Consider the following 27,295-nt stretch of genomic DNA (forward strand, 5'->3'; position numbering starts at 1 on the left):
CAACATTCATAAAAATGTCATAGAGTCATAATATAGTATGTCATAAAAATATTATAAAAATTCAATCACAGTGTAACGTAAAAGTGTAAAAAATAAAATTAAAAAAATAAAAATCTTAGGATGTCAGAAAAAGTCAAGGTAGACTAACATAGTATAGTAGTCTATGTCATAGAAAATGCATAGTATAGTATGTCATAACAAATGTTACAGTAGGAAAGCATGGCAGAAAAGTTGGACAATCTTTTTTTTAACATGTACCCAGAGGTTACATTGATGATTAAATGAATTATTGACTGAACTGTTAAATTGATTTAACCATTAAAAAACAAAACAAAACCCAAAACATTTCACCTTATGTCTTAATTTACCTGGACATGCCATGGGATTGAGGTAGGGGTAGGCTACTTGATGTGTTTGAAGGGCCACAGTTTCTAAAATATTTTACCTATCATCATATTTTCTTCATAAAAATATAGCAGAGAAAAATAACAAGTTCTAAAAAGAAAAACCTTTATGATAGTATTCAGAGTTTTATGTAGTTTTCTTGGTGGTCCTAACATACCAAAAAATGTCCTAAATTACCTGACGTCACTATAAAAACATGCTCTGCTATCTTTACAAGCAGATTATAGTAGTGCAGGTTTCAAACTCCCCAATTTATTGCACTCGGCCAATGGACGTCATGTTTCACAAGCACAACAGGTGTAAAAACACGAGCACAGAGAAGCGTCCATTCTCCTCTCAGTATAAATTTAACACATGTTAAGTAATTAATAATTAATATCTATAATTACTATAAAGTTGAGGAACAAGATTAAGATAACAGTGTGTTTACCTTCAGTGCATACTTTTCTCCACTCTCTTTGTGAAATACTTCCAACACTCTGCCATTTATCCCCATCCCGAGCACCTGACTCGTTACACTGTAATCGTCTGTTATTACAGTTCTCTTGATTTGAAGAGGATTGTTAAAAGGTTTCACAAAACACTGAGGGAAAGCAGCGGAGTTCAGGTTTGGCTGCGGTTGGATCGGGAAAGCCGGCTGTTTCGACATGTTAACTATCGGGAACACATGAGTCATGACCGTCCGACAGGTGCGTTTCTCCTCTTCTCACGGGTTACTAAGCCGTTTGCAACACCTGACATTAGCTCATGTTGTCCTTGAGTGATATCAGCCCACCGCTAACGGGACAGCTCCCACTCAAATCCTCCAAAACAAGCGGGTGACTGTCCGGGAAGTTCAGCTTCTTGACAGACTGCCACTGAGTTTAACAAGCTGGCCCGGACTTCAAACCGTCATCTAATGAAAAAAAATTATGCTCATCAATCTGTGGATAAACAAATTACAAAACTTCTGGGCTGAAATGGTGGACGTTAAAGCAGCATCGCTCTCTGACGGTCCGACAGGGGCGTGACTGAGGACAGCAGGGCTGGAGGGCACCTCCGCTGCCACCCAGCTGCCACCACAAAATACTGATGTCTCATTGCCACTGCACAAAAAAACATGCCAACATCTGTAAACATCTGGCTTTTTTAATGCAATAAGAAGGCGTCTGATCAGTACACTGACTCTGCAGTACACAGGAGTTTTTATTGCCTCTGGCTCTGATCGACATTGATGGAAACACAACACCCGGGTGAACCATATACCTCTTTCCCACCAAAATTAGCGTTTGCACGCAGGTTTTTTTAAACACAGGTAAACCCGCTAAATGTGACAATAGGCTGTTTTCCCCCTGCCACTAAACTCACCTCTGGAGAGTCAGCCTCTCATGAGCTGGTGTGTGTGTGTTTATGTCTTGTCTTGTTGGTGTGTCCGTGCAATGTCACAGACAGGCAGTAGAAACACTTCAACAAACATCAGGGAGATGAGAACCACCTCCAGTGTCAGAAACCGTCTTTGGGAGAAATGTATTTGGCATTTAATTTAAGTTTTTAGTTTGGTGCTGGTCCCATTCACTAATATGGGGGGAGAGGCTTTATGACCGATACTGCAAACAGACACCGGGGGGCGATCGAGATTGAAAAGAAAAGTTAGACTTTGAGGGAACTGTCACGTTCATCTTTATGTACAGTATATGGGGAGAACACGGTAATTTCAGCTTCTTAACCGGCGAGATGCAATGACACGCTATCATAATTACTGTCCGTCTCCACCTAAGCAGCGCTAAAACACTGATCCAAAATCATCTGCACCATGTGTGAAAGTGAGACTGAATAAGTAAGTGATATAAAGAGACGAAGAAACCACTGAAAAGTTTTCAAAGACATTTGTTCCTACTGCCGTCTACTGTTTACCTGCTCTCCAGCTTGTCTGTGACATTGCACAGACACAAAAAAAATAAAAATTGGCATGTACTCTAAGTTTCCAGTTTGGCCCGTGTCCCATACACTAACAGGGGGGTAGTCGGGTTTATGACCTGTACTGCAGCCAGTCATCAGGGGGCGATCAAGATATTCATGTTTGGCTATTCGGTAGCCTACATGGCTCAAGCATATTTACAACTTCAGTTATTTAACAAACAGGAAATTGGACACTGCAAACAAAAAAATACGAAAAACAAGACGGAGACAAAAATAATGCAGGACAAACTAACATAAATGGGGTATCAACCAAAGTATCAAATGTTTCACGAATTACAAATGTCCAGTGTTTTCTCATCTTTGCCATCTTTCAGTCCATGTTATGTTTGGATGTAATGTTGTATTTCTATTTTGAATTCTATATTTTGGGTTTCTTTCAAGTCCATTTACATTAATGAATTTAATTTTTATATATACACCTACAGTGCCTCCAGGTCACATGATGCCCAAAAAGACTTTATCCCAGGGAAAGAGACATCTGTAATTTGTTTATTTATTTTTTTTATGGTCTGAAGGCAACAATTGGCCCTTGGTCCAGATTGTGGACCATAATGTTATCAAATACACCTGTGGTTCTCCACTACAATTACACGTAAAATTTCTGCTGTGAAAAAGGTCCTTTGTCATTGTTTAAAGCTCCAGACAATAGATGCATGTATGCGGTTGGACTATTAATTACACAAAACTATATCCCCTCCCTTTCTTTTTGTCACAGCCAGGTCCTCTTCATTTTGTTTGGATTTCCTCAAATGAATGAAACAGCGCCCCTCTGCGCAGGTCAACACCTGCCAACCGGAGGACAGGTGAGCTGCTATATCTTGATTAAAACTACTGAAATACCTCTTAATCAGATGTAATCTCTGTCATGTCATTGTAAAACCAAACGGAGATGTCGCTGGAAAAGAAACGTGTTATTGTGAAGTCATGCACACCCTGTCCTCATAAAAACAACAGAAAGTTTACATTATTATAATAAAACAGTTGAGAGCGTTAGCTTGTTTCCCCTCTTATGCTAATGCTAATGTTGTTGGCGTTTTTGTTTGTCAAACTGTTAGCTAACGGCCAAGCAGTTATGTCAACAAAAATACAGACCAGCACAAAAATTGGGACATATGTCATGGATACTTTATCTGAGACTAGGGAAATTAGATGGACATGAAGTCAGTTTGAATTTCTATCCGTCTGTTTCTTTGCTCTCTGGTTTCTTTCATGAAGGTTCAACCTTTCTTTCTTGACTACCTAACTTTAAAGCGATACTTTATATACTTTGTTTAGCATTATGTTTGTGCTTGAAGCATTTTTACAAAGCAGTGAACAATTTCTAATGGCCACTTTTGGGATGCTCCCTGTGGTTTTCGCAGTATATGCACCTTGCACTGGGATAACATAACGTTATTACTGACATAGTAATATCATAAAATAATAATAATACAAAAACACATAAAATAATAACAATAAAATCCTAAAAAACACACTAAAAACATTTTTTATCATACATGCCTGTGTTTCGTTTGTCCTGTGGAACTAACAACGTCACGGTACAGTTTCACGTCGGACATAAATATTCCACGGACTGCCATACCCATCGAGGAGCAGCTGCTCACTGTAAAGCCAATACAAGAAACACATTAAGCTATTTCGCTGCTATTGAGGCGTTGTTTGAGTGTTTGTGTGCGGATCTATTGAAAATAGTCACACCCCGTCAGAGGCGGACATGCTGAATTCATCGCAGAAGTTTTTTATTTTCTGAGAAGATGTTTGCGAAACCGTTTCGTGTCAAGTCCAACACCGCAATCAAAGGATCAGACAGGTGAGTCAGTGCTGCTGTCAGCTCAACCCACACTCATGACTGTCGCCATTTCATCTAAGCCACAGTTTATCATTTTAATCTGTACTCAAGTGATTTTCTGAACACCGCTAAAAAAAGCTAAACGTATCAGAAGGCTGCCCACATATTAGACGCCACCTGATGTTGCTGGCACAAGGTAAAGCTAGTTTGTCTATGCATCTATATAGATTCAGACCCCAGCAGTATATCTGTTTTTAGCTGTAGTTCGCTATTGTGTATTTGTAATTAATCCCACCACCTAAACTGACAGTTTAGGTGGTGGGATTCTTGACAGTATATCATATTTAGCGAGGATATTGTTTAACATTGTTATATTATCTTGGATCATTTTTCATGCTGCAATTTTAATGCAGTTCTGCAAAAGCAATATCAGCTAGATTTACACCCTATTTATCTCTGGAATACTTTGTCACCTGTAACACACTAATGTTATGAATAGTGCACAGTCACAGAATATTTGCCTGCAATTCACCAGTGTCAAACATGAACAACGCTACAATATCAGAGGAAAATAAAATGTCTTTAGCAGGAAGACCCTGGATGAGAAATGGTAAGCCGTTAACCCTTTGATGCAAGAGCAAATTGGCTTGATTTATTTCAGAAACACAGAGGGAGCGACAAACAAATTAACAAGAAATGGCCCCAGAAACAGCAAGAAATTAAAAAACTTAAAAGAGAATTACCTGATAATAATCAAAAAAGACAAAAAGAAAAAAGTCAGTTAAAACCCCCTCTCCAAAAAAAAACCAAGAAAATGACAAAAAAATTAAGTGCTATTTTTTTTCTTTTTTGTGTTATATAGTTAAAAAATATGTTGAAAGAATTATGAATATTATTTTCTGGACATTTACCCTCCTGATCATATCTAATAATCCCCCCATTTCCCACTTACCTACCTACTCACCCACCTAATTTTCAGACTATTTCCTTTTCACCTTTTAAATTCTATTTTTTTATTTATTTATTTTTTGCCATTTGTGGGATATTTCCTACCAAGTGGCTCATTAAAGGTGTTTCCCATGTTTTTGAAAAGAATCAAACCAATTTTCTCTGGTTTTATATTCTAGTGAAGAAAATTGATATAAATACCTAATTCAGGTATTAAAGAGCTAAGTAAGCCGTAAAGTCTGAGGAATGGTTTATGGGATTATTTGGATGATTGAAAACACCAGAAGGTTGTATTTAGTTTAAGAGAAAACAGTGCACATAGATTTTTTTTTAATGAAAACTGTTCAAAATATTGCAACTGTAAAATACATATATCTCTACTTGTAGTCTTTGCTAGTATAATGTTACCCTGTGACTGAGACTTTTGCTTCAACCTTTAGGAGGAAGCTCAAAGCTGACATATCTGCTGCCTTTCCTTCACTGTCTGCTGAGGAGCTGTCTGAGCTGGTCCCCAACAAAGAGGAGTTAAATGTAGTGAAGATTTATGCACATAAGGGAGATGCCGTGACACTTTATGTTCTTCATAAAAATCCATTGTTCTTTGAACTGGAAAAACGACTTTATCCTACAGGTAATGAACAGGCTGTTAAGTTACATTGTGGTGATTGAGTGGACAAAATACTTATTCTAACCGTGCATTGTCATATTATAATTTTCAGTCTATGTGCTTTGGCGCTACCCTGCTCTTCTGCCAGCATTCAGAACATGGCCTCCTGTGCTTCAAAAGTTAATTGGAGGAGCAGGTACACATTATTTTCTAAGATCAAGACACGGGCAGATCTATAATTTTATACATTTGGATTATTATTAAGTAACAAACACCGTGTTTCCCAAAAGATCTAATGCTACCAGGTGTGGTGGTGCCTCCCAGCGGTCTCCCAGATGTGAAACAGGGCGACTGCTGTGCTGTTACGTTAGTGAGCAACAGGTAGGTTACGATAAAAGATTTGGAAAGAATATGTTCCTCACAGATTTGAGTGTGATGTTGTTTTCCTGGTCAACTGCAGAGCTCCTGTTGCAGTCGGCACTGCTGCAGGATCCACAGGAGAGATGCTCAGCTCGGGTATGAAAGGGAGAGGAGTGTGTGTTCTCCACACGTACATGGATAATCTCTGGTGAGTAGCTTTCATCTCCCTGCTGATTTCAGTGTTGCATTTTTTATTTAAAGTGATACTTTGACATGTTCTTACTGAGTGCCAGATGAGAAGATTGATACAGTTTGCTTTAAACTGTGTTTCCACCAAAAACTTTTGGTCTTGAGAAACAAAACTGACATTTACAGACACATACATAGACCTTAGATCTGTTCAGCTTTTCCACTGCAGACAGTACTTAAATGTGGGTGTGGTTGTTGTTCCTCACTGCTCCATCCAGCTCTTGCTGTATTCCCTCTTCCCCTGCGTTGCAGAGGAATGTCTGCACCTAGGTGGTTAAAAAAAGCTTCAAAACCAGCCACAACTCACCACAGCAAGAGCATTGATTCAACTGACCAAAAAACAGACTGTGGAGCTTCTAGCTCCAATTTTTTTGTCGGATCAGTGTGTTAAGTACCCTAACAGAGATTTACAAAAATAGTGACGGTAAGCAACAGTGCTTCTGGTAGCATCCACAACTTTTCACCATGGATACACAAAAATAACTGTGTTAATGTCTACTGAATTGAACCAGACTGCTTGGCAGACATGCAGCTTAAGAGAAGTAGCAATCTTGTCATCAACTCTCAGCAAGGAAGCGGCTAAACATATTTCCCCAATTTATTGAACTATTATTTTAATATTGATATCCCAGCATTGATCAAAGTCATCAGCTCATGTTTTTAGATTCTATTATGGTCAACAACCCTCCAAAAAAAATGCCTCATGCAGAGTTGGCACTCTGAAAGATTTTCTTATTTTAGCCAAAATTATGATCTTATACACAGGATCACTGTACAGCTATACACTTTACACATGTGGTTTTACCCTCTTTTTAGGGCTTTTGGAGACAAGTCAGGTCCTCCATCTTTACCAGATGCAGGGAATGAAGGGCAAGAGGTGACTGGAGAGGAATATGAGGTTGATAAGATAGAAGAAGAGAAGGAGGAGGTTGTGGCTGAGAACTGTGCGGAGGTGGAGCAGAATCCCGCCGGTGACACGGCCACGGACGAAGCCTGCTTTGTTATTGAGAAGCTGAGTCTGACTGAGCCGGAGGAGGAGAAGGGTGAAAAGAGCAATGAGGAAGAGGAGGGGAGCCAGGATGACCAGAAAATGCCCCAAGGTACCAGATTTAGTCACACCTCCCATCAATTGTTACAATGTCTTTAAATAAGGAAGTCTTTGAAGTTGTAGATTCGGCTTTGAAGTACCTAGCGCCAGTTGTACTGAATTGGCTTTTATTAAGACTCATAAGCTTCATAAGAACTCTAATCCCCGATTTAAATCAATTTGAGACATTCACTGCTAAATGATTGCAGGGCAGGCCTGAGGGCTCGCCGAGCTGTTTTTGTCAATTTTATGTTTTGTTAATTCAACTGGAGGATAAGATTTTCTGATGTGGCAAAATGGGAGCGTGTTCAGAGAGAAGAGGATGTGACCCAGGTCAAACCCTGATGTTACAGAGATAATGGATGCCCTGCTGCTGCAGTGTTTTCTCCATGCTCTCAAGAGCAAGGTGAAGAAGTCGGAGCTCCCCCTGCTGACCAGCACTTTCCTCCGCAACCACATGTTCTCCTGCTGGTAAAGTACAGTTCATCTTTTAAGATGTGCTGAGGAGGAGTTAAATATAGTACTAAAAACATCTTGTGTTATTTCAGCCCAAGTGGAAAACAACTTGATATCAAGAAATCCAGCTATAAAAAGGTATATAAGATGTCCACAATGTTGCATTTTACTCACATAAAAAGACTTAATTTATAGCTTCATCTGTTTTTTTTTTGTTTTTTTTTCCCAACAGCTGTCAAAGTTCCTACAGGCAATGCAGAAGCAGCATAACCTCGTGCGAGTGAAAGAACTGACCAAGGGTGTGGAGAGCATTGTGGAGGTGGACTGGAAAAATCAAGAGTGAGCTAAGCCCTGCCCCAACTTAAAGAAATTCCTGGTTGTGATTCAAACTAACAGCCCACCCACATTCAAACTGACTAGCCCTCTTGTTTTTGTTTTTTCTTGCTTTACATTCTTCATAGACTGCGCTCCTTCAAAGTTCCCGAGGAGACTGATGTTGAAGTGGCTAAAGTGCAGGATGGAGGGGAAGGAGAACCTCCGTACCATCCTCCAGAGATCACAACTCTGTACTCTGTGTCGGCTCGACTGGAGCCTCTCTTTCTGGATGCAAAAAAGAGGTGTGTGTTTTCCTAACCAGGCCACTTGATGCGTCCACATGTTTGCACGGTTCAGACCGTAGGGGGACGTAGCCGGAAGTGTTGAAGTTTGTGAATCAGCAAGCATCCATAAGTTTCATGTTTTCTTGAATGTGACACTGAATCTCAAGTTCTCCAGTAGGGCTGCTCTGTAGCTGACCTCGACCTCTGTCGACAATTTTCTCATGATAGAAAGTCACACAAGTCCTAATCTCAGGCTCTTCTAAAATCACTCCCTTGTTTACTGATTTAATGCTCCCTTGTAGAAACTCATTTTATTTTCCCTTTAATGACCAGTAAATTGAAATCCTAGGGCGTGTGTCCACATTGCATTTTTTTTTCAACAGAAAAGCTGTGGCAGGGCACTTCAAAATATGCTCCCAGCACTTTTTTAAATGCGTGCTGCGCGTAAGTTTTGTTTCTTTACAAACAACACCTTGACACAAAAGTTGGCTAAGTATGGGGCCAGTGCATTTACTTTTGCCACTCTAGTCAAAAAACAAGTAGGCTGCCCCTCTTTTTGCATTGTGCCATACCAGTAATAACACACAAAGGTCAATTTGCCATACACAAAAAGCAAATAACAGTAACAACAAAGTGTCACCAATATCAAAGTGTGCATGACTTATCATGCAGAGAGTTTGTGAACCCATATATGCTACAAATAATACACCAAATAGATCTTCATAATAAGTTCATTAACCTGCTTCAGAATTCAATACAGCAGAGTGGTGACAACACAGCTATTTTTCAAAAATAATACAAATTCAGCTCTTCAAACAAAAAAATACCTTTGCAAATCTCTCTACTATATACTACTTTCCTGTTTGCAATTGTGTATCAAAAACACATGACCTGCAGACTGCATCTTAAAGACTAGAAAACAACTAAAGCTCACCTTTCATGAGTATACGCAATGTTTTGCAAAGCCAAACTTATGTAATCTCTTTCCAGTCACGAAAACATTCTTCTGCTCAGCTGATTTTTCATGGACCCCAGAAATGCTTGATTAAAATTTTCCAGTCTTCAACACGTCTCTTGCAAGAGCTTACTTTCTCTCACTTCCAAAAACAAAGTTTAAACCAGAAGCAAAACATAACATCCTGCAGGCTGAATAAACCAGGGACAGGGCCTTTTCAGACTCGCTTCATTTGTTAACATCTGACTACAATGACCCACAGAAAACTCTCAGGCAGTAATGGTACCTGCTCCCTCATCCTCTCATTCATGTGTTTTGTTTTGTTTTTTAAACAATTCATTGTACTTACAGAAAGTGTAGCCAGGTATGCTAGGAGCCTGCAGTTACTGCTATTGGTTACTGCACGATTTCAATCACGAATAGTTGGCACACATTTTGCCACCCTTGCTAAAGTGCTGCCGAAGGCAACAGCCTAGTTTGCCTATATGGAGGTGCTGGCTGTAGCTGGATAGCTAGTGTAATGCTACATCAACAGAGGGATGATTACACAGTAAACAACAAGCTTACAAAGCATATGGAGATAAAAGCAAACCAGCAACACTCAGTGCCCGCTGGTTGATATGCTCTCTCAAATGTGCATTTCTGTTCTTTCTGGTCACAGCAGTTGCACAAAGAAGTCAGAGTGCACTGAAAAAACACACTGGGTGCGGTGCCTTTTCTCTAGGCAGCTGCATGCAGCCGCATATGCTCTCTCCTCATTGGGAACGTGAAAAAAGACGCCGGCGCTCAGAAGAAAAAAAAAATGCTATGTGTACACAGGCCTTTAGGCGCTCATAAATCATCATTTGGCATCTTTACTGACAGCTCCAGCACTTTTTCATCTTTAAAATGGGACACGTTTTTGGGCTTTTTTTTGTTTTTACTGATCTGTTAAGTTTTCCAGTCAGTACATCTTTAGCTGTGTTGCACATACCTGCCATACGAAAAACAGTTTACCTAGTTTGCTATTATGTGCTTCTCATATTACCAGTTTACATTTGCATTAAACTTCATGTTGGGACAGGCATGTAAACTAGTGTTTAAATGCTGTGTTGTGTGACGTTGCCCTTGCTATAAACTTCTCATTAAGTACATAGAATCGATTATTTCAAATAGTCTGTTTTGGCCAGCTCTGTCTTTGTTTTTTTAATTCAGCAGATGAAATTCAGTAGCACTGCAGGAGTCTTTAAAATGCTGTAAGCTGAAGATATATTGGTACATTTCTCCAACATGCACATTTATTCTGATACTTATTTGTGCTTGACCCGACAGGAAAGGAACAATACTGCAGCCTGCTGAAGTGAGACATATTGTCACAGAGTATGTGAAGACGAATGAACTGGTGGATGAAAACAATAAGAAGTAAGCAGATGTATACATTCAATAAAAGGACCTTAGTGTGTTGGAAAAACAAATACTGCGTGTCAGTCAGCTGTCAAAAGAGCAGGAAGATCCTCTGTGATTGAACACCTCTGAAAGCACAGAGCTCTGCTTGAGTTTAAACATAACCACCCTGCCATTTTTTTCACAACTGGGTGAATTAATGAAAAGGCAGCCTTAATGGCTAGAGCTGACCCCAGATCATGTGATGTTTTTATAAATGGCCAAAATGTTAAAAATGTAAACAAAGCAGCATATTTCCTGTTGAGTGCAATGCTTCCAGTCTATGAAGTGCTTTTTTCAGTGTTTTCCTTCTTTGTTAACAGCTATGTGACCATAAACCCGACTCTGTGTGACTGCTTGCTGGAAAAATCAGAGTACCAGGAGGTCCAGTTTCTCAAGTGGGATGACCTCTTTAGCAGGTAAAGACTGATTTCTTATGTATGTATTTATTTTTGGAACCATGTAGGGTTAAAATATAAATGTTGCAATTTGATTAGGTATACCCAAAACTAAAAAAAATTAAGCTAATCCTAAAGTGACAAAAACTGCAGTTCCTCAAATGGCCACGTGAGGCTGGCTATAAAAGTGAGTCAATGCTATGTTAAAATGCCCAAATTCACAGCAGAAAATGGCCTGTCACAATAGTAGAAATAATATTAATAATAATACATTTTTTTTATAGTTGCCTTCCTAAGCACTCAAGGACACTTTACAAGACACAGTCAAAAACAAGCAGCAATGCTTCCATAGATCTTAAAGTCAAACAATCACTAATGAACAGCATTAAGTTAATATAATAACTTTGAAACATTGTCATAAATAACTAGGCATAAAATCATTATAATGAAATCATCATCAGTGCAAATCAAGATGTGTGTGTCACCATAAAATCAGACCAAATATGCCGGCTTGAAAAGGTGTGTTATAATATCGACTTAATGCCCGATATATGGACATGACCTTGATCATTTTGCTGACCTTGTTATTATTATGTGTTTGTTTCTGTTAGAATGTCACTGACATGATGCCAGAATAAACAGCAGGGTTTTCCTGACCATGACAGGACTTAGGAATAGAAATGTCCCTCTTTTTTTCTCTCCCCTCCGCCTACTTGCGTGAGTTAGAAGAAAAACAAAACAATACATAGAGGACAAAACAGCTTAGTTTAATGGTAGCATGCAGCTGCACTTTTGGAATGGAAGAGGCACAGTCCTGATAGTGATTTGCTTGCTAACCCATGGCAACTAGCCAAGAAGTCTTTTGTTTTAAGTTTAACCCTCAAATAAAATCGCCCTCCGCTCCTCAAATCTGCAAGCCAAGCTCCCAGGCCATCCATCCTTGGATTGCTAAAAATGTGAGTTTCCCAGAGCATCACTTGGCTTGTCTATTCAAAAGAGGCATCACCTGGTTTTGTTTGATTGTTTTGTCCAAAATTTGCATTAACTTTCAAACTGAGTCATTTTGGCCTACTTCCATAAAGGAATTTCAGTATTGGTTTGATTACTTTGAAAACTACATTAAATTCCAATGTTTGAATATTTTTAAGAATCAAAACGGAACTACTTTTTAAAAGGGTGTGCATGCATTATTATGCAAATATATTAACATTATATCAACGACACAGTGCATCCTGTTGATTTTTATAGATCAACAATTAATCAAGAAGAAGATTTATAAATTGACGTGTTACTGCAACATGTGAACACAATGTAATGCAGGCAGAGGGAGACAGTCATCATTTTATTGCAGGTTGGATGCAGATTAAAATAAACATCTTATTGCAAATCCATATTCCAGATCAGATTTGTAAACAACAATAATGCATTGTCTCTGAAGTTTGACAACATCTGGTTTCAGGAAAAACAAGATGCACTGTGAAGAAATGACAACATAGCAAAGTTCACTTAAGGCATGATGAAACTAGAACATTATGATTGTGTTGAGGCAGGGACTTTAATTACAACATAGTTTTGGTAGAAGTAATCAGTTTCTTAGGGATTCCATTGTACTGGTTGAAAAAAGACAAAGACCTCACATGCTTTGCTATTTCAACCATTTTTATTAACTTCGTAAAGAATTACTGGCTTCATTATCCATGTTGTCATGTTGAGCTCAATGATGATTAGAACTGACCTCAGTTTTATTATTCAGGTTAATTTGATGGACAAATAATGTCGCAATTTATCAGAATCAGAATCAGAATCAGAAAAAGATTTATTGCCAGGTATAGTTAACACAATACGAGGAATTTGTTCTGGTGGGTTGGTGCAACATGAATATAGAAAAAGAAAACAGATAAAATAGAAGATACAAATATAAAATATAAAATATAAAAAGTACGAGTCTTACAGTGCAAAACAAAACAAGTAACACAAGTAACAGTGTAACAGTGCAAGAAACAGAACCATGGAATTAAAGTTATATACAAGAATGTTTGGAGTGCAAGATATATATTGATATTTACATTGAAATTCACATTTATACAGGTTTGAGTGCAACTTTATCAATATAATGAATTTGAAAGTTGATTTGTGAAAGTCTGACAATTTAACATGGGGGTCTCTGGGGAATGACTTGCTTTTTGAGCCATTAGAGGAACTGCAATTTTTGGCACTTCGGCATTGTACTACCCAATTCATCAGTGTCCTTGTCAGTCTCCATATCTCTGTCATCTAACCTCTGGTGAAAGTTAAAGAATGCCACCTCATTTTCCCGCAGGACGTTGGGAAGAATGCAGGAGTGCTATCAAGTTGTGTTCCCTGGACAAGCACCCATAACAAAAAAGGGCCACATTGAGCCCATAGACATCTCCGTGGCTTCTCGAGGCTCCAATAAAAAGGTGACAACTCTTACCACAGTCCCCTGTATTACCAGCTGTGATCAGCACTTACCAGTAGAGTTTAATAAGAGTACAGCTATATTAGCGGCACGACAGACCATACCATAATTGTATAAAGAGAACTGGAGACAGCATTGGAGGTGGGCCCACTTCATTCCTATGAAAGTTGTTCAGTGGCGCATGAAGCAAAAAAAGGTTCAACTGCCACGTATAAAATTACTCTCATGATTGGCACTGCTTCCACGCTGTGTGATGCTGAGAGCACGCACATGAGAGACTTCCACCGCCCAAGCTGACTACTTCTTGTTTAAACCTCTGCTAACATGAATTAGGATAAAATAATTCAATCATGCATCTATCCTTGACTATCCAAATGTTAATGAACAGAATGGAACAAATTCTGATAGTGAAAAGAGTCATTTCGCAGGAGTTACGATGCTCTGAAAATGTCTCCACTGATTTGCCTCTCTTTATCCATGTAAGTTAATGGGAATGAGTATTTTCCGGCCACAAGGCATCACGTGACAAATGTAATTCCACAGTTTCGCCACAAAAACTAGCTTCAAAGTCTGGCAGACTTCCTGGGATCTTGGGCTGTAGTAAGTCACAGTGGTACTTTGAGCTAAATGCCAACTTTAATATGCCAAAAAAATGACAATGCCAACATGATTTTTAGCATTTATAATTGTTTGCCATGTTAACCATCTTAAGTTCAAGGTAAAGTTTAACATTCAGAGAATAATTCGAAACCAGAAAGTGGAGCAATGGCGTCCTGAGCAGAGAATGAACTCACGCTCCCTCTATATGTGTTATGAACGTAACTTCTCTGTGGTTTTTTTGTGAAAGCCAATATGACCATATTTGCATAGTAGTGCATGTTTGTATCCCACAGCTAGCTCATCACCTCCACCTCCCCTTTTTTTGTATGGTGGTTAAAGCTGATACGGGGTTGGTATTGACGTAGAAGCGTAGCACCCACCCTCTGGTTCTCTCCTGGTTAGCACCATCGGCTCTGACAGCACGCTGACATTGTTCAGCGCTGTTTATGAATTGGCACCGTTAGCTGCCAGATGCTTGCTCAGCTACCTCCGTGTTGAGAACCATGTTCAGACAATCCATACGCTCTCAATTTCACATAGAGCCCCTACTTTAAGTGTGTTAGCATCTGAGTTTTGCCATTTTGCAGTAAAAACAAAGTACAACTCTGGCTAAAGGGGTTTTTAGATTGTTGCAATTCGTCCTGAGGGAGGCATAAGAATTTTTATTCACAAATATCAACCTCATAATGGCACTAGGTCAAAAATGAGTGGTCCACCAAAAGTATGTGGTTTCTTTTTGGGGCACCATGAATGTCTGTGTGATATCTTATGGCAGACCATTTAATTGTTGTTGACATATTTGTCCGGACTGGAGTCGTGGACCGACTGACTAACAGTGAAGCCCTGGAGTCACCCTGATAGTGTGGCCAAAAATCTGATGATGATAAATCAACTTATACTTACGGGACATTTCATTAGGAAATATTAAGTTTACAGACCTTTCTGTTTATACAAATAATGTAATAGTGGTGTTGTTCATAGGGCTGCGGCGATGCATTGACGTAATCGACGTTATCGATTACATTAATTATTTCTGTTGGAGAAAAGTTATAGTGTTATTCAAATTGCACTAATTTTACTATAAGATGTTTTGTTGGACTGCTAGATTTGTTACTGTAACAAAGAGTAACTGTTTTGTTACTCCTCCTAAAAGTATCTTGAATTTTAGTGTAAGAAGCTCTTGCATTAATTTTATTTTGGAGAGACTTTATATAGACTGTAAAACACATATTACCAGTTAAGACTGGGCTATTTTTTGATGGGGAATAATGCCCTGCAGTGTATGACAAGTTTTAAAATGTTATTTTAAGTGAATTTGTAGTTATATTTGAGTAATAAAAAAATAATACTTAGATCAATTAAAAAACTATAGAAAAGTCGATTAATCGGAAAAATATCGATAGATTAATCCATAAAAAAATAATTGTTAGGTGCAGACCTAGTTGTTTATAAATGAACTTAAAAACACATTTATCATTTCTGTACTGCAGTACACTTCTTGGCACGATAAAATCAGATATATTATTTGGCTGTACTAGCTCTAATTGTTTCCATGTGCTCCCTGTAGGTCACTCTAATAAAGAATCTGGAAGTGTATGGTTTGGATCCTGCAGCAGTGGCCTCTGCTTTGCAGCACAGAGTCCAGGCCAGCTCTGTCTTACAGCCCGTCCCTGGATCTAAGGATAAAGTCCTGGTCCAGATCCAAGGCAACCAGATTTTTCAAGTCGGCAATTTGCTGCTAGGTTTGGAACTTAATAATACTTGAAGTATCTTACAGTGTTTCCCAATTGCTTTGTTTAGTTGAACAAATAAATTCATTTTGTCTAATCTTTTATTTTTATTTCAGATCATTATCAAATTCCGCGCAAGTACATCCAAGGACTAGACAAAGCTCCAAAAGGTGGCAAGAAGAAGTAACATTTCAACCTACTTTACCATTCACTGTGTTTAAAGCTGCTTTATTATATGTCAACACAACAACCAACCATTGACAATTTGTGAAATAAAAGTGGTTCACTGTCATCTTCTAGAGGTTGATGAATGAAGCAATTTTGTTGTGTTTTTTTGTTTATAAAAAAGAAGTTTAATGATTTGACTTAATTTCTGGAATTTTGGTTTGATGTTTTTCAGAACATTTTTTATTTAAAATGAAATATTTTAAAATCACATGGTGAGTTCTCAAAAAAGAGTGACTATTCAGTGTTCAGTTTTTACAATATATACACATCTTTCATAATTTTTGAAAACAGCAAAGTTTTAAATGTAGCAACTCCTTCTTAATTTTTAATGCCTCTGCACCGGCGGCCAAATTAATGATGTTTCCATCCGTCAATTCCATTCCCACGAATGTGATATTTTAATAACATCTCAAGGAAATTTCTTGAAATTTGGCACAGATGTTCAAGTGGACTCAAGGATGAACTAATTAGATTTTGGTGGTTAAAGGTGAAGGTCACTGTGACCTGACCTCACAAAACATGTCGCTTCCCCCCATAACTCAAGAATTGATATGTTAATTTTGACATCAAATGGATCAAATGATGAAGTGATGGCATTATGTTTACAAAAGTTCGAAGCTCAACTTCACTATGAAGACAAACATGTTATACAATTTGACAGGAAATGAGGGGGGAGGGAGAGACGGGGAATGATATGGAAGGTACCCAGATGGACATAAACGGACGTTACGATTTATAATCTGTGCGTTAACTCTAAGGTCAGTCTGTACCTCTCAAAAGCAACTCTTAACCTATATTTTTCACATTCACATCTGGAAGCTCCACTGAAACAGTTCAGGATCAAGGGTGTTGTGTAAGGGACCCACAGTGCTGGTAATAAGGTCCAGGCAAGTCTTCCCTCGCCCGGTGTTCAGTCACTATGAGGTTATACCTGGTATATGGTGGTATACCTGAAAGTCCAAATAAACAAACAATAAATAGCACATTTACAAGCATGTCATTTTGTTTTGTTCAAAACACTGCAGTAAACAAAGAAACATGGATACAATGAAAAGCAGCAAACCTGTTTTAAACAAGACAGTATTTTATGCAGTGTTTTTGAAATTCAAGGCAGCAGTATTTCACATCACCACACCAAAGGACTTTTAATAATTCTCCTGTCTTAAATTCCTCCAAGCTCCTCAAATTTTGCCATAATTTTTTGTTTGTTTTTGTCAGGGTTTAAATTTGTTTTTTTAGTGATAGACTCAAGTTTGACTGAGGAGGCTGCATGCAATTACACAGCCTCAGTTATGCTGAGGTCAGGTCTTTTGGGTGACCATTCAAGTGCTCCATCTGCACATTTGCTTTCCAAGTCTTTATCATGTTTGTGGTGTTTTTGATTATGTTGTAGTGGTGAAAGATGAAATTTGTGCATATTGTTTCCCTTAAGGCGATCAACAAAAGATCTATCCAGCTTCTCACCCCCGGAGCATAATTTTAGCTGATCGTTTCAGGTTTTCTTACTGAAGTTGCTCCGGCACATCTGAGTGGATAAAGATGATCCGCAACTGAGTCTCCATTGAGTTGTTATCAAGCACTCTTACCAATGAGCTTCAAAGAACAGTTCACTCTAAAATCAAAATACATAATTTCTTACTTGGGCTATTTATCAGTCTAGATTGTTTTGGAGAGATGTCTGCCTTCTCTAAAATATAATGGAACCTAAAGGGACTCTGCTTTAGCTGCTCGGAGTGCCAAAAAATAAAATTGAAAAACTCAACCACTGTCTCTTTTCAGACATCATGACTCGATCACTCAAGATAATCCACTGACCTTGTTGTGAGCAGTTTCATGTAGGAACTATTTTCTTATTTCCAAAGTACACCTGCCCACCATATCACCTAGCAGCACTGAGCTACCTAACGTTACAGCTCAGCTGAGGAAGACACCATCAATGTTTACATCTCACACCATCACTAGCAGTGACATTTTTTTTATTATGAGTTTGTGAAAAAAATAATGAAATCATAAAAGGAAGATACAGTTTTTTTTTTTGTTTTTTTTTAAAAATGCTTTAATGACCACTGTCTTTAGTTTGGGAACCCCAAAATAAAGACAAAATAGTCAAAAACAAATCAGAAAAATACTTGCATTTTATTGTTGCTATATGGTCCTAAATCAAATAGTAACAAATGCTTAAATATTTAAATATAGATTTACATATTAAAATAGTGAAAGCTCAGTTTTATGTTATATGTTTGTAACTACATTAAAAAAGAGTCAATCTATCATGACAAGTTTGTACCAGAATATTAAAAGCAGCTTTACCAAGATTGTACCTTGTTTGTTTGCTCTGACTATGGAACCAATTGCAGGAAATGGATTCTTAAATTTAAACTACGATGTCAAAGAGTGGAGATTATCAAAAGCCATCCATCTTTAATAGAGGGGCAGATCGAGTAAAACACAGTAATAAAGAAAATTAAATGGGTTTTATGGAGTCCGAGTTCAATTGTAGGCTTTGTTATATGCTGAGAGCAACAAAGTCATTTACCATTTATGACTGCGGTGAGATAATTTCCTGTTTCTTGACAGCAGGAAGCAAACTTCCTCAGGGACAATGTGTCTGTGATTGTGTTTATTAAAGATGGAAGGGCTTGTTTACAGTTTTGTTTTGCAGTAGGTGGACACCTGCTGCACACAGGCAAAGAACTCTTGGCGAAACTTGGACTGGGTGCATACATACAGGTACATGTTTGCGGCAGCATTGGTCAGGCTCAGCATGGTGCCAATGTCTGCTGCTATATTTATCCGGAGGCTGTAATCATTACGATCAAAACTGTACATGTGGGTCGTGCGGATGATGATCTGAGTTATAGCACGGGTGACAGACAGCAGCACAAAACTCATAGACACAGTCACCAAAAGCATCACAGATTTTCTCTTCCTGGAGTGCAGCAGAGGCAGCACTTTGTTGACCCTGGAAGTCAAATCAGCTGCGATATGAACCCGATTGCTGAGAGAGATTAGGCGCAGAGTCAGCCCGTTAAGTGTGAGGATGATGAGGAAGGGGAATATGTAGGCTTGCAGGGTTTGAAGTCCAACCAAGGCATGAATGAACTGAGTTGGGGCCTCTGGATTGTAAACACATGTAGTCTGGTTGTTCTTGTTGACTGAGGCGTTAGACCGGTAGTAAGGAATAGCAAAAACATGACTGAAGAGGAAAACTGCTGTTGTGGTCCATGCTGCACATCTTGTCGTGCAGATTTTCGTTTTTAGTTTCCATGTGTGGATGGCGACAAAACGTTCCATTGTAAAGACAACCACCAGCCACGTTGAGGCGTTGTATGCTCCATAGTTAAAAATGTCCCTCAGGCTGCACCAAGGCTCGTAACTCCAAAATGGCTCCTGCTGGTGGTACTTAACAGAAAGTTCGAGAACCACAATGAAGATGAGAACCAGGTTGTCAGCCACAGACATGGCCATGAGGTAGAAGGTGCTGGATCGGGAGAGCATGCAGTTCCTCCTCCAGATGATCAGGAAGGTGATAATATTGGCTGAGAAAAAGATAAGAAAGGCACCTGGATGCTGTAAATCCCTTATCCAATAAATTGACAGCGTCATAAAACATTTTTTTTGGAAGAGCTCTAACTCTTTCAGTGATGTACTTACAGGGGATGCCAACAGTTGCTAGAGCAGGGTAGAAAACCTCTTGTATTGTCACCATCCAGTGTTTCTTTTGAGGGCTCATATCCTCTCGTGCCACAGTTGGCACAATGATAGGAGTCTCTAAGCTCGGTATGTACATAATGCTCAACATCAGATGATTACTCCCTCCTCAGCTCAACATACAAACCATGACAGTGTGTCAACAGCCTAGTGTTATGCTGAATGTTGATGATTAAAGGGGATTTATGACAGCGCAATAAAAGGTAATAAAAAAGGATGAATTCTCATTTAATTAAATTTGGTTTTTATCTTGGTCTATGGAGTTGTTAAATTAAGATTATTATGTGTTTTTACATGGTTTATTTGGTCGCTTGGAGGCAATATGATTTTGTGCCTTTTTATGCCTCTGCGTTGGCGATAGCTGAGGCTGGAGTCATCATGTTTTCGGGTTGTCCATCCAGCACATTCCTCAAGGACATTATTTCCAATTTGACACAAATGTTCACTTGGATTTAATGATGAGCTGATTGGATTTTGGTGGTCAAGGTCCCTTTGACCTTGTCTGTCTCATTCTTATGAATGCAATATCTCAAGAAGACCTTGAAGGCAATTTTTTAAATTTGGCACAAACGAGTTGAGTAGATTCAAGGATGAACTGATTAGATCTTGGTGGTCAAATGTCACAGTAACCTCACATTTCTTCCATTCTTGTGAAAGAAATATCTCAAGAACAGCCTGAGGGAATTTCTTTAATTGGTTAAAAAAAAAGTCCACTTGGACTCAATAATGAGGTGATTAGAATAGATAGATAGACAGACAGACACATAGATAAGTCCTACTTTATGAAAGGGATGCTTTGCTGATTTTCAACCAGCTTTGTATCAAAACAATATGGGTAGTATGTGGAGATGAACTGTGGTAATCTTCCCTCCATCCAACCAGTGCCTAGCTATCCCATCTTCCCCCTGGCTGGCTCTTAGGACTGTTGCTCAAACTACAGTCTGTACCTCTGCATTTTCGCATTGCTAGCCAACCATGCTACTGCCACCATGCAGACAAAGAGTATAGATGCAGATCAAGAGATACGCCCGCCCTTCTCTCTTTCTCAAACTTGGACCGAAAGCCAATCAAATGGTAAAACTAGGCAGTGCTGATTGAATATAAATCGAGTTATGTTACTGAACTGCCTATTTGTCACCTCAAATTTAGAAATGTTTTTAAATGCTCTGTTTTGCTGTAATGGCGAGAGTTTGTGAATAGGAAGTGGGTGCCATCCTGCTTCCTGCACTGTGAAACAGAGGTTGGAAAAAAAACAAAAAAAAAAAAACAGTAAAGCCAAGCAGTGCTGATTAAATATACACCAAGATTCTCTTACTGAGTTGCATATTTCTCATCTCAAATGTTTTAAGAAACATGTTTTAGCTCAGTTTAACTGTAACATGAGATTGGGCTGGCTGCCATTGTATTGAACAGACAAAGTCGCATAACGTCACCTAACAGATGAATTCTGGTAGTTTTAGGTTTTATTCCTATTTCGCAAAATCGTCCTTTTTCTCTGTTTTCTCAGGTCATGTAGCACCAGTTTCAAAAGTATTTGCGTCTTTCTTCTACAGAGATGGCGTAGTTTAATGTGAGGACTCTCTTTATATCAGTAAAATACTCATTTAATACAGCCTGGATTTTTTTCTATGTTGCTTTGACATGGCCAAAAGAAAAAAAGAAAATCACAGAACTTGTTTCCTGCTCTTCTGCACACATGGTTTGACTGGCCATCTGGCATATGGTGGATTTTCCCAGTGGGCTGCCACAGCTGAGATTTTTTAATTTACTTTTTCCTGACTGACCACTAAAATGGGAAGATCCGTCCAATGGTTACTGGGTTGGCTCAGTCACATCTTTAAATCTCCAGTTTGGTGTATTCATCAACCTTTGTTTTTCCAACAAAAAGAGTGCCAAATTGGATAAGTCAAAAAAAACATTGTAGCCAGATTTCTCAGACCTTTGTAGTCACTTCCTGATCAAGTCAAGTCAGTCAGTTTGGATCACAAATCAAATCTAAGCCCATTATCACAAATTACAATTTGGCTCAGAGGGCTTTACAGCATACTACATCCCTCTGTCCTCGGACCCTCACAGAAGATAAGGAAAAACTTCCCCCAAAAAATCCCTTTAACGGTGAAAATAACAAAACAGCAGCTCTCCCTCCCCTTTCTTGCCATGCACATGCAGGCAGGAGTGAGCTGCTGTGGTTACGTCAATCGGCATTGCCAGGTCATATTGTCATAAGTCTGTTGTAATGTCAACTATTTAAGTTTGAGGGAAAACATAGTATGTAGAGAGAAAGAGAGAAATGCAAAGTTAGAAAGGGCTGCTATCTTGTGAGGAACGCACACTGTTACCTGTGCCTGCTACGATGGTCAAGCAGTGGTATTTGGACAAAGTAATCATGATATATAACATAGATCCATATGACTTGTCAGCCCAGGGCTGGATTACAGACCCAATGCACTACCTTCATTCGCTTAACAGGACATTGTAAACTATCTTGTTTTTGGACTCAGTACATACATTTTAGTAACACGTGAACAGTGCGTACCTCACATGATGGCGCCCCCATCCCACATGGCATGATGTACCCTCACATTGTCAGTGCAGTATGTGTCCCCTCAGAAGTTGAAAAAAAAAACCCTTATCCTTGTGTAAAATTATATACATATGACCTACTTTTTTATATCCTTGCATTCGTGCGAATTAGTTTGATGGGTGGCTGCAGGCCAAAATGCAAGGGCCATTTAGTTTGTCCTAGTCCTCCCCTGTTTATACACACTGATCTCATCTGAGATATATGTTTGGTTATCAGCAAACCTTGTTGAACAGTACACTTTCTTAATGTTACTGGCAGCACAAAGTGAGACATGGGTCTCTTTAATCTAATCTAAGATGGTTTGATCAAATTTAAGGCAGTGTGGGCTTGCCAGCTCCTGAAACTTAAATCAAACAAGCTATTTTCCAAAAACTCAAAGGCGGAAAGAGCATCTGGCATGTAAGGACAATAAATAATGCAGATGACTGTCATGCACATCCACTCCAGTGCTCAAATTAGGTTTGGGTCCCATCAAACCTACAGTTTCTATCTCTGAGCCAGGACAACAGAAAGAGCCAAGTCCAAGTATGATGTATTGATACTAATAAGCGCTGGTGTGAGGCCTCTAAGGGGCTTTCCAGTTGGATTGTGTCCTCTAGAGGCTTGTTGACGAGACCATGAGTGCTACTCTCTCAATACAGCATATTGCATTATTTGGGCCAATGTAGTGGGTCCAAAGGAGTAATGAAGTGTGAGCCAGTTCGATAGCAATAAGCTGTGGCTTTTTCACAGTCTACCTTACAGACAAACTGATGCTATAGGCTTTGTCAACACTTCACATACTTTTGAAAACCGATATTTTCCACATTTTGGCCTCTGGTCCACAGGAAAACCGAATTTTAGATCTCTAAAACTGAGGCATCTGTTGCACCTAGTGTTATTGCACCATCTCAGCATGATGCGCAGCTTAACTATTTGTCTAGTGGAATGCCAGATCTGCACTTAAAACTCATCCAAAAAGAACAGATTTGAATCAGGCACAGTCAAACCAGCAGATGTGACACTTTCCATAGTCAGATTGTTGTTGATGAGAAATGGAAGAAAACTTTAGCATTTCTAGAGCAGCACTCATAACTGTGACTCACTCACACATCCTCATATCTGAGGTGAATCAGCAATAGTGAGATTTCCAGGAGGTGTTTTGTTGTGTTAGCCTGTAAACTTTTCTACCTTGGTGGCGAGGTGAGACTGCTGAAGAGCACTAAGAAGCATTTGGTGTCATTTTTGTGTTCTAGTGTGGACGGTTATTTGAAAGTCAAAGTTGAATGAACAGAATTTTTTTTTTAAAGCAGAGGGGGGAAAAATAAATGAATTAAAAAAAATACCTGTATATGTGCTGACAGGGCCATAGAGAGTTCCCATTCACACCATCAGCTTTCTTAATGTTTTTTTTTTCTACTTGAACAAACGCTCTAAACCTTCATGTTCTCCCAGACATCTGAGGGGCATTACACACGGTGAGTAAAAAGCCCCATCATTCATACACTCTGTAAAATGTTAAAGCACCTCTCATATTCTCACTGTCTTCTTCGCTAGAAAAGTTGCCATCATTTGAAAATAGCAGTCGGTAGTTGAGACAGACAGGAAATGAGGGGGGAGAGAGGGGGATGGCATGCCTCAAGGAACCTTGGCTGGAATCAAAATGGGAACATTGTTGTTAAATTTTATGCAGCTTAATCTCTCATACTGGGATGCTACCCTTCCACTGGTCAATGAGTAAGCATGCAAACAGGAGCATTGTTTGTGGTCTGTGTGTTTATTCCAAACCAAAATGGCTCAATCCTGTCTAATCCAATTTGGTTAAAACAGCCAGGCAAGGAGCTACACATATGAATATCATTCACGAAAGTACGTGAATGATATTCACAGTCGACAGTCTTGGCAAATTGATATAGCATAATGGTTCAAAATGTACCTCAATCAAATATTAATATCTGGTGTCATGAGGATCCGATTTACATCAGATCTGCATTAAAAATTGAGATTTGAAAAAAATAACCTCCACTGCTCAGTATTTTCTAGTCAGTTTACGGCTTTTGTTTTTTCGTCCCCTTTGCGTGTCTATCTGCACATCATGTTCTCTGAAGCCATCTGTTTGTCTGGTGCTGAAAACCTTTCCAAACCTTTGACACTGTTGACCGAAAAGGTAGCCAAACTTAGCAGTCACACATAGAGCAGTACATATTTCAGAAATTAATATTAGGCTGTCACAATTCAGTGCATTATGTGCCAACACTATGCACCCTCTTTTGAGGAAGAGGGACTCTCTCTTTAGGCTCACTATCAAGCCGCTCTCTCTCTCTGTCTCTGTCTGTCTGTCTCTCTCATTCTTTCTCTCTTTCCACATGCCCCATCTGCTACAATGCTAAAGAGACTCTTTGGCTGTTCTTTATGAGAATAAAAAAGAAATGTCTTGTAGGCAATAAATTAAATTGGCAGAAAATCTAAATACTATGTGTCTAATCTAAAAGCAAAACTGAATTTATTTGTTTTCAGCATGTCTGAGTATGATGATTAATGCAGTACTAAACCACAAACAACTTGAAAAGTCTGGACTATCTAGCATGTTTTGATTTCAGGTCAGCACATCCACTTGATAAAATGGACATCACTTTTATTAGTTGTGGGGTTAACATTGCTTTGCATAACACAACGTGGTCTCAGCTCTTATGGATACCCAGCCTTACACTTAAAACCCTCTGTCACTTTTACATTTTTCATTTATCAAGGATTAAGGAGGCAAGTTGTAATGTGTTAATTAGTGAGCTTTAGAGCTGTTTGTAGGGAGATGTTTTTAAACTTTGGACAGAGCAGCGTTGTTAACCCCTGCTCTTATGCTAAGCTAAGCTAACTATATCCTGGCTCTAGGGGCGCCTGGTGGCCCAGTGGAAAGAGCAGTGCCCTGGTTTCAAAGGTTGTATCCTGGCCGCAGCAGCCGTGGGTTTGATTCTGGCCTCCACCCTTTGCTGCATGTCGCCCCCTCTCTCCCTCCCCCTTTCACGCTTAAACTGTCCTGTCTATTAAAGGCAATCAAAAAATCTTGATGATCTGTTTCTTTAAGTTAACAAACTGCACCATAAACTTACTGATTACAAATGCACTGAATCATTTTGTTTTGTAGGATGTCGAGGATTTCACAGCAGAGACATGCATTTGACTGAAAAGAAAAAAAACGTGAAGGAACAGAGAGGAAGAAAAACACCATTGGACATATGTGCTGGTTGCTATAGTAGATGTGGTGTCATGTTGCTGCGGAAACCAGTGTTCAAAAATTTGTTATCTCCAGACAGAAAGGAGTCATCTGGGGAGGATTTCATGTCTCCGGCTGCACAGAGGGTCATCTAATAATTCACATGAACTGGCTTCTTTCCAGGCTGCCCACAGCGATGCTGCAGGGTCGCCTGCTCCTCCCTGCAGCCACCTACTGAGGAGATATCTGAGTTTACTAATGCTGTGCCAAGAAATATGACTGTGATTATTGTGTGGTGCCGAGGTTACATAAGGCCGTAAGCCAGTCATTAGGAAAGATGTTTTTAAACATTTCTGAAATCTGTTTTTGGCATTCGCTAGCCTGTTAGTGAATGATGTCAATGGTTGTAGTGTCATTTTGGTGCTACAGATTATTTCTGTTTTCACCTTTTCTGTAACTGTGAAGCCTGCGGTCCATTGCCAATCTATGGAGGCTTGTAGACTTTATTTTACTACCGATAAAAGCAATATAAATTAAATAACAAATAATTTTTTGTTGTCTTACCTAGCTACATGCTTTTAAAGTAATATCCATTTGCAATGCATTAAAAACATATTCTGAGTCAATCTGACTGTTGCATGTCTAATGTTGGATTATGCTTTAATGAAGGATTCAACTTGCATCGGTTTCAATTTAGATAACACACTTGCTCATTGCATAACGGATGTGTGGTGATGCTTCTTTGGCGCTTACATCAGGATCACCGAGGTCGTCCTGATTCACTGCTGGACGAATTTACAGCTGAGAGGATGAGAAGATCAAAATTATTTGGATGTAGTTATAAAAAAAATAATCTGGTTCATCTGTTTTTAGTCTGTCATCACAAGCAACATGTTTTTTATAGTATCTGATAATCCACTGACAGTGTTTGGGCTTGTAATGTGGTTCATAAAATTACAAAAAGGCAAGCAACTTAAATCAGTGTTCTTTTTAATGTAAACATGTATATTATTATGCTTTGGTGACAAAATTATTTCCTCACAGCTAGGATTTTGGGCAGGTCATGAAACAACACAGAGATGAAAAGATCCATCCTTTCATAATATCTCAGCCAACTGGGGTATGATAGCTATCAATCCCAACAACCCAGATGGGTGCTCAAAAATTCCTGAGCGCTGTCATGAGGGCAGGACAGTTAAAACCTCAAGGCAGAAACTGACAGGAAGCAGATGTCAAACAAGACAAAAAAATAAATAGAAAGTGAAAATAGTTTGATAAGAGCTAAAGGAGTCAAGGAACTGACATAATATGCCTATATTCCTGCACCCGGACCAAGCGCAGTACTGATTTAATGGGAATGTACACTAATCAGAAGGTGCAAATTAGAGAGAATTAGCAGACACAGTCTGTGTCGCCATCTGTTGGTCACCAGCCAGCACAGCAGGGACTCTTTACAGAAAATTACCAAATACCGAATTCCAGGCCCTATGCATAAGCAGTCTCCAAGGGGAAAGAGGGTCCGCAGCAAGCCTCCACTGTATTTTGATACAAAGTTCTGTCTCTCAATAGATTTAACCA

General features: G+C 39.1%; 3 protein-coding genes and 1 long non-coding RNA gene across 6 annotated transcripts in view; 2 read left to right on the forward strand and 2 right to left on the reverse strand.

Annotated features, from left to right (window-relative positions):
• LOC121947328 (MAP kinase-activated protein kinase 2-like) overlaps positions 1-1,397 on the reverse strand; it is a 19,449-nt gene extending 18,052 nt beyond the window's left edge. For all 3 annotated transcript variants that reach the window (XM_042492330.2, XM_042492329.2, XM_042492328.2), the window contains exon 1: positions 836-1,397. In XM_042492330.2, coding sequence (XP_042348264.1) covers positions 836-1,081 — 246 coding nt within the window. In that variant the 5' untranslated portion in view covers positions 1,082-1,397. The remainder of the gene's footprint in view (positions 1-835) is intronic.
• LOC148188705 (uncharacterized) lies at positions 983-26,410 on the forward strand. Its single transcript, XR_015777471.1, has 3 exons — positions 983-1,094; positions 3,080-3,167; positions 25,649-26,410. It is a non-coding gene; the product is annotated as an uncharacterized LOC148188705 (long non-coding RNA).
• eif2d (eukaryotic translation initiation factor 2D) lies at positions 3,914-16,323 on the forward strand. The gene is made up of 15 exons (XM_042491924.2): positions 3,914-4,174; positions 5,542-5,732; positions 5,821-5,904; positions 5,999-6,089; positions 6,169-6,276; positions 7,134-7,417; positions 7,758-7,875; positions 7,953-7,998; positions 8,093-8,199; positions 8,322-8,477; positions 10,726-10,815; positions 11,160-11,255; positions 13,555-13,675; positions 15,842-16,016; positions 16,121-16,323. The coding sequence occupies exons 1-15, from the start codon at positions 4,119-4,121 to the stop codon at positions 16,189-16,191; spliced, it is 1,794 nt and encodes a 597-aa protein (XP_042347858.2). The 5' UTR covers positions 3,914-4,118; the 3' UTR covers positions 16,192-16,323.
• On the reverse strand, positions 18,314-20,022 carry LOC121946460 (putative G protein-coupled receptor 139). Its single transcript, XM_042491022.2, has 2 exons — positions 19,887-20,022; positions 18,314-19,771 (listed from the first exon to the last, which is right to left on the reverse strand). The coding sequence occupies exons 1-2, from the start codon at positions 20,020-20,022 to the stop codon at positions 18,876-18,878; spliced, it is 1,032 nt and encodes a 343-aa protein (XP_042346956.2). The 3' UTR covers positions 18,314-18,875.
• Positions 26,411-27,295: the final 885 nt, after the last annotated feature.

Source organism: Plectropomus leopardus, chromosome 9 (genome assembly GCF_026936395.1).
Source record: "Plectropomus leopardus strain MGB_pleo_1.0 chromosome 9, ASM2693639v1, whole genome shotgun sequence".
Classification (NCBI taxonomy): Eukaryota; Metazoa; Chordata; class Actinopteri; order Perciformes; family Serranidae; genus Plectropomus; species Plectropomus leopardus.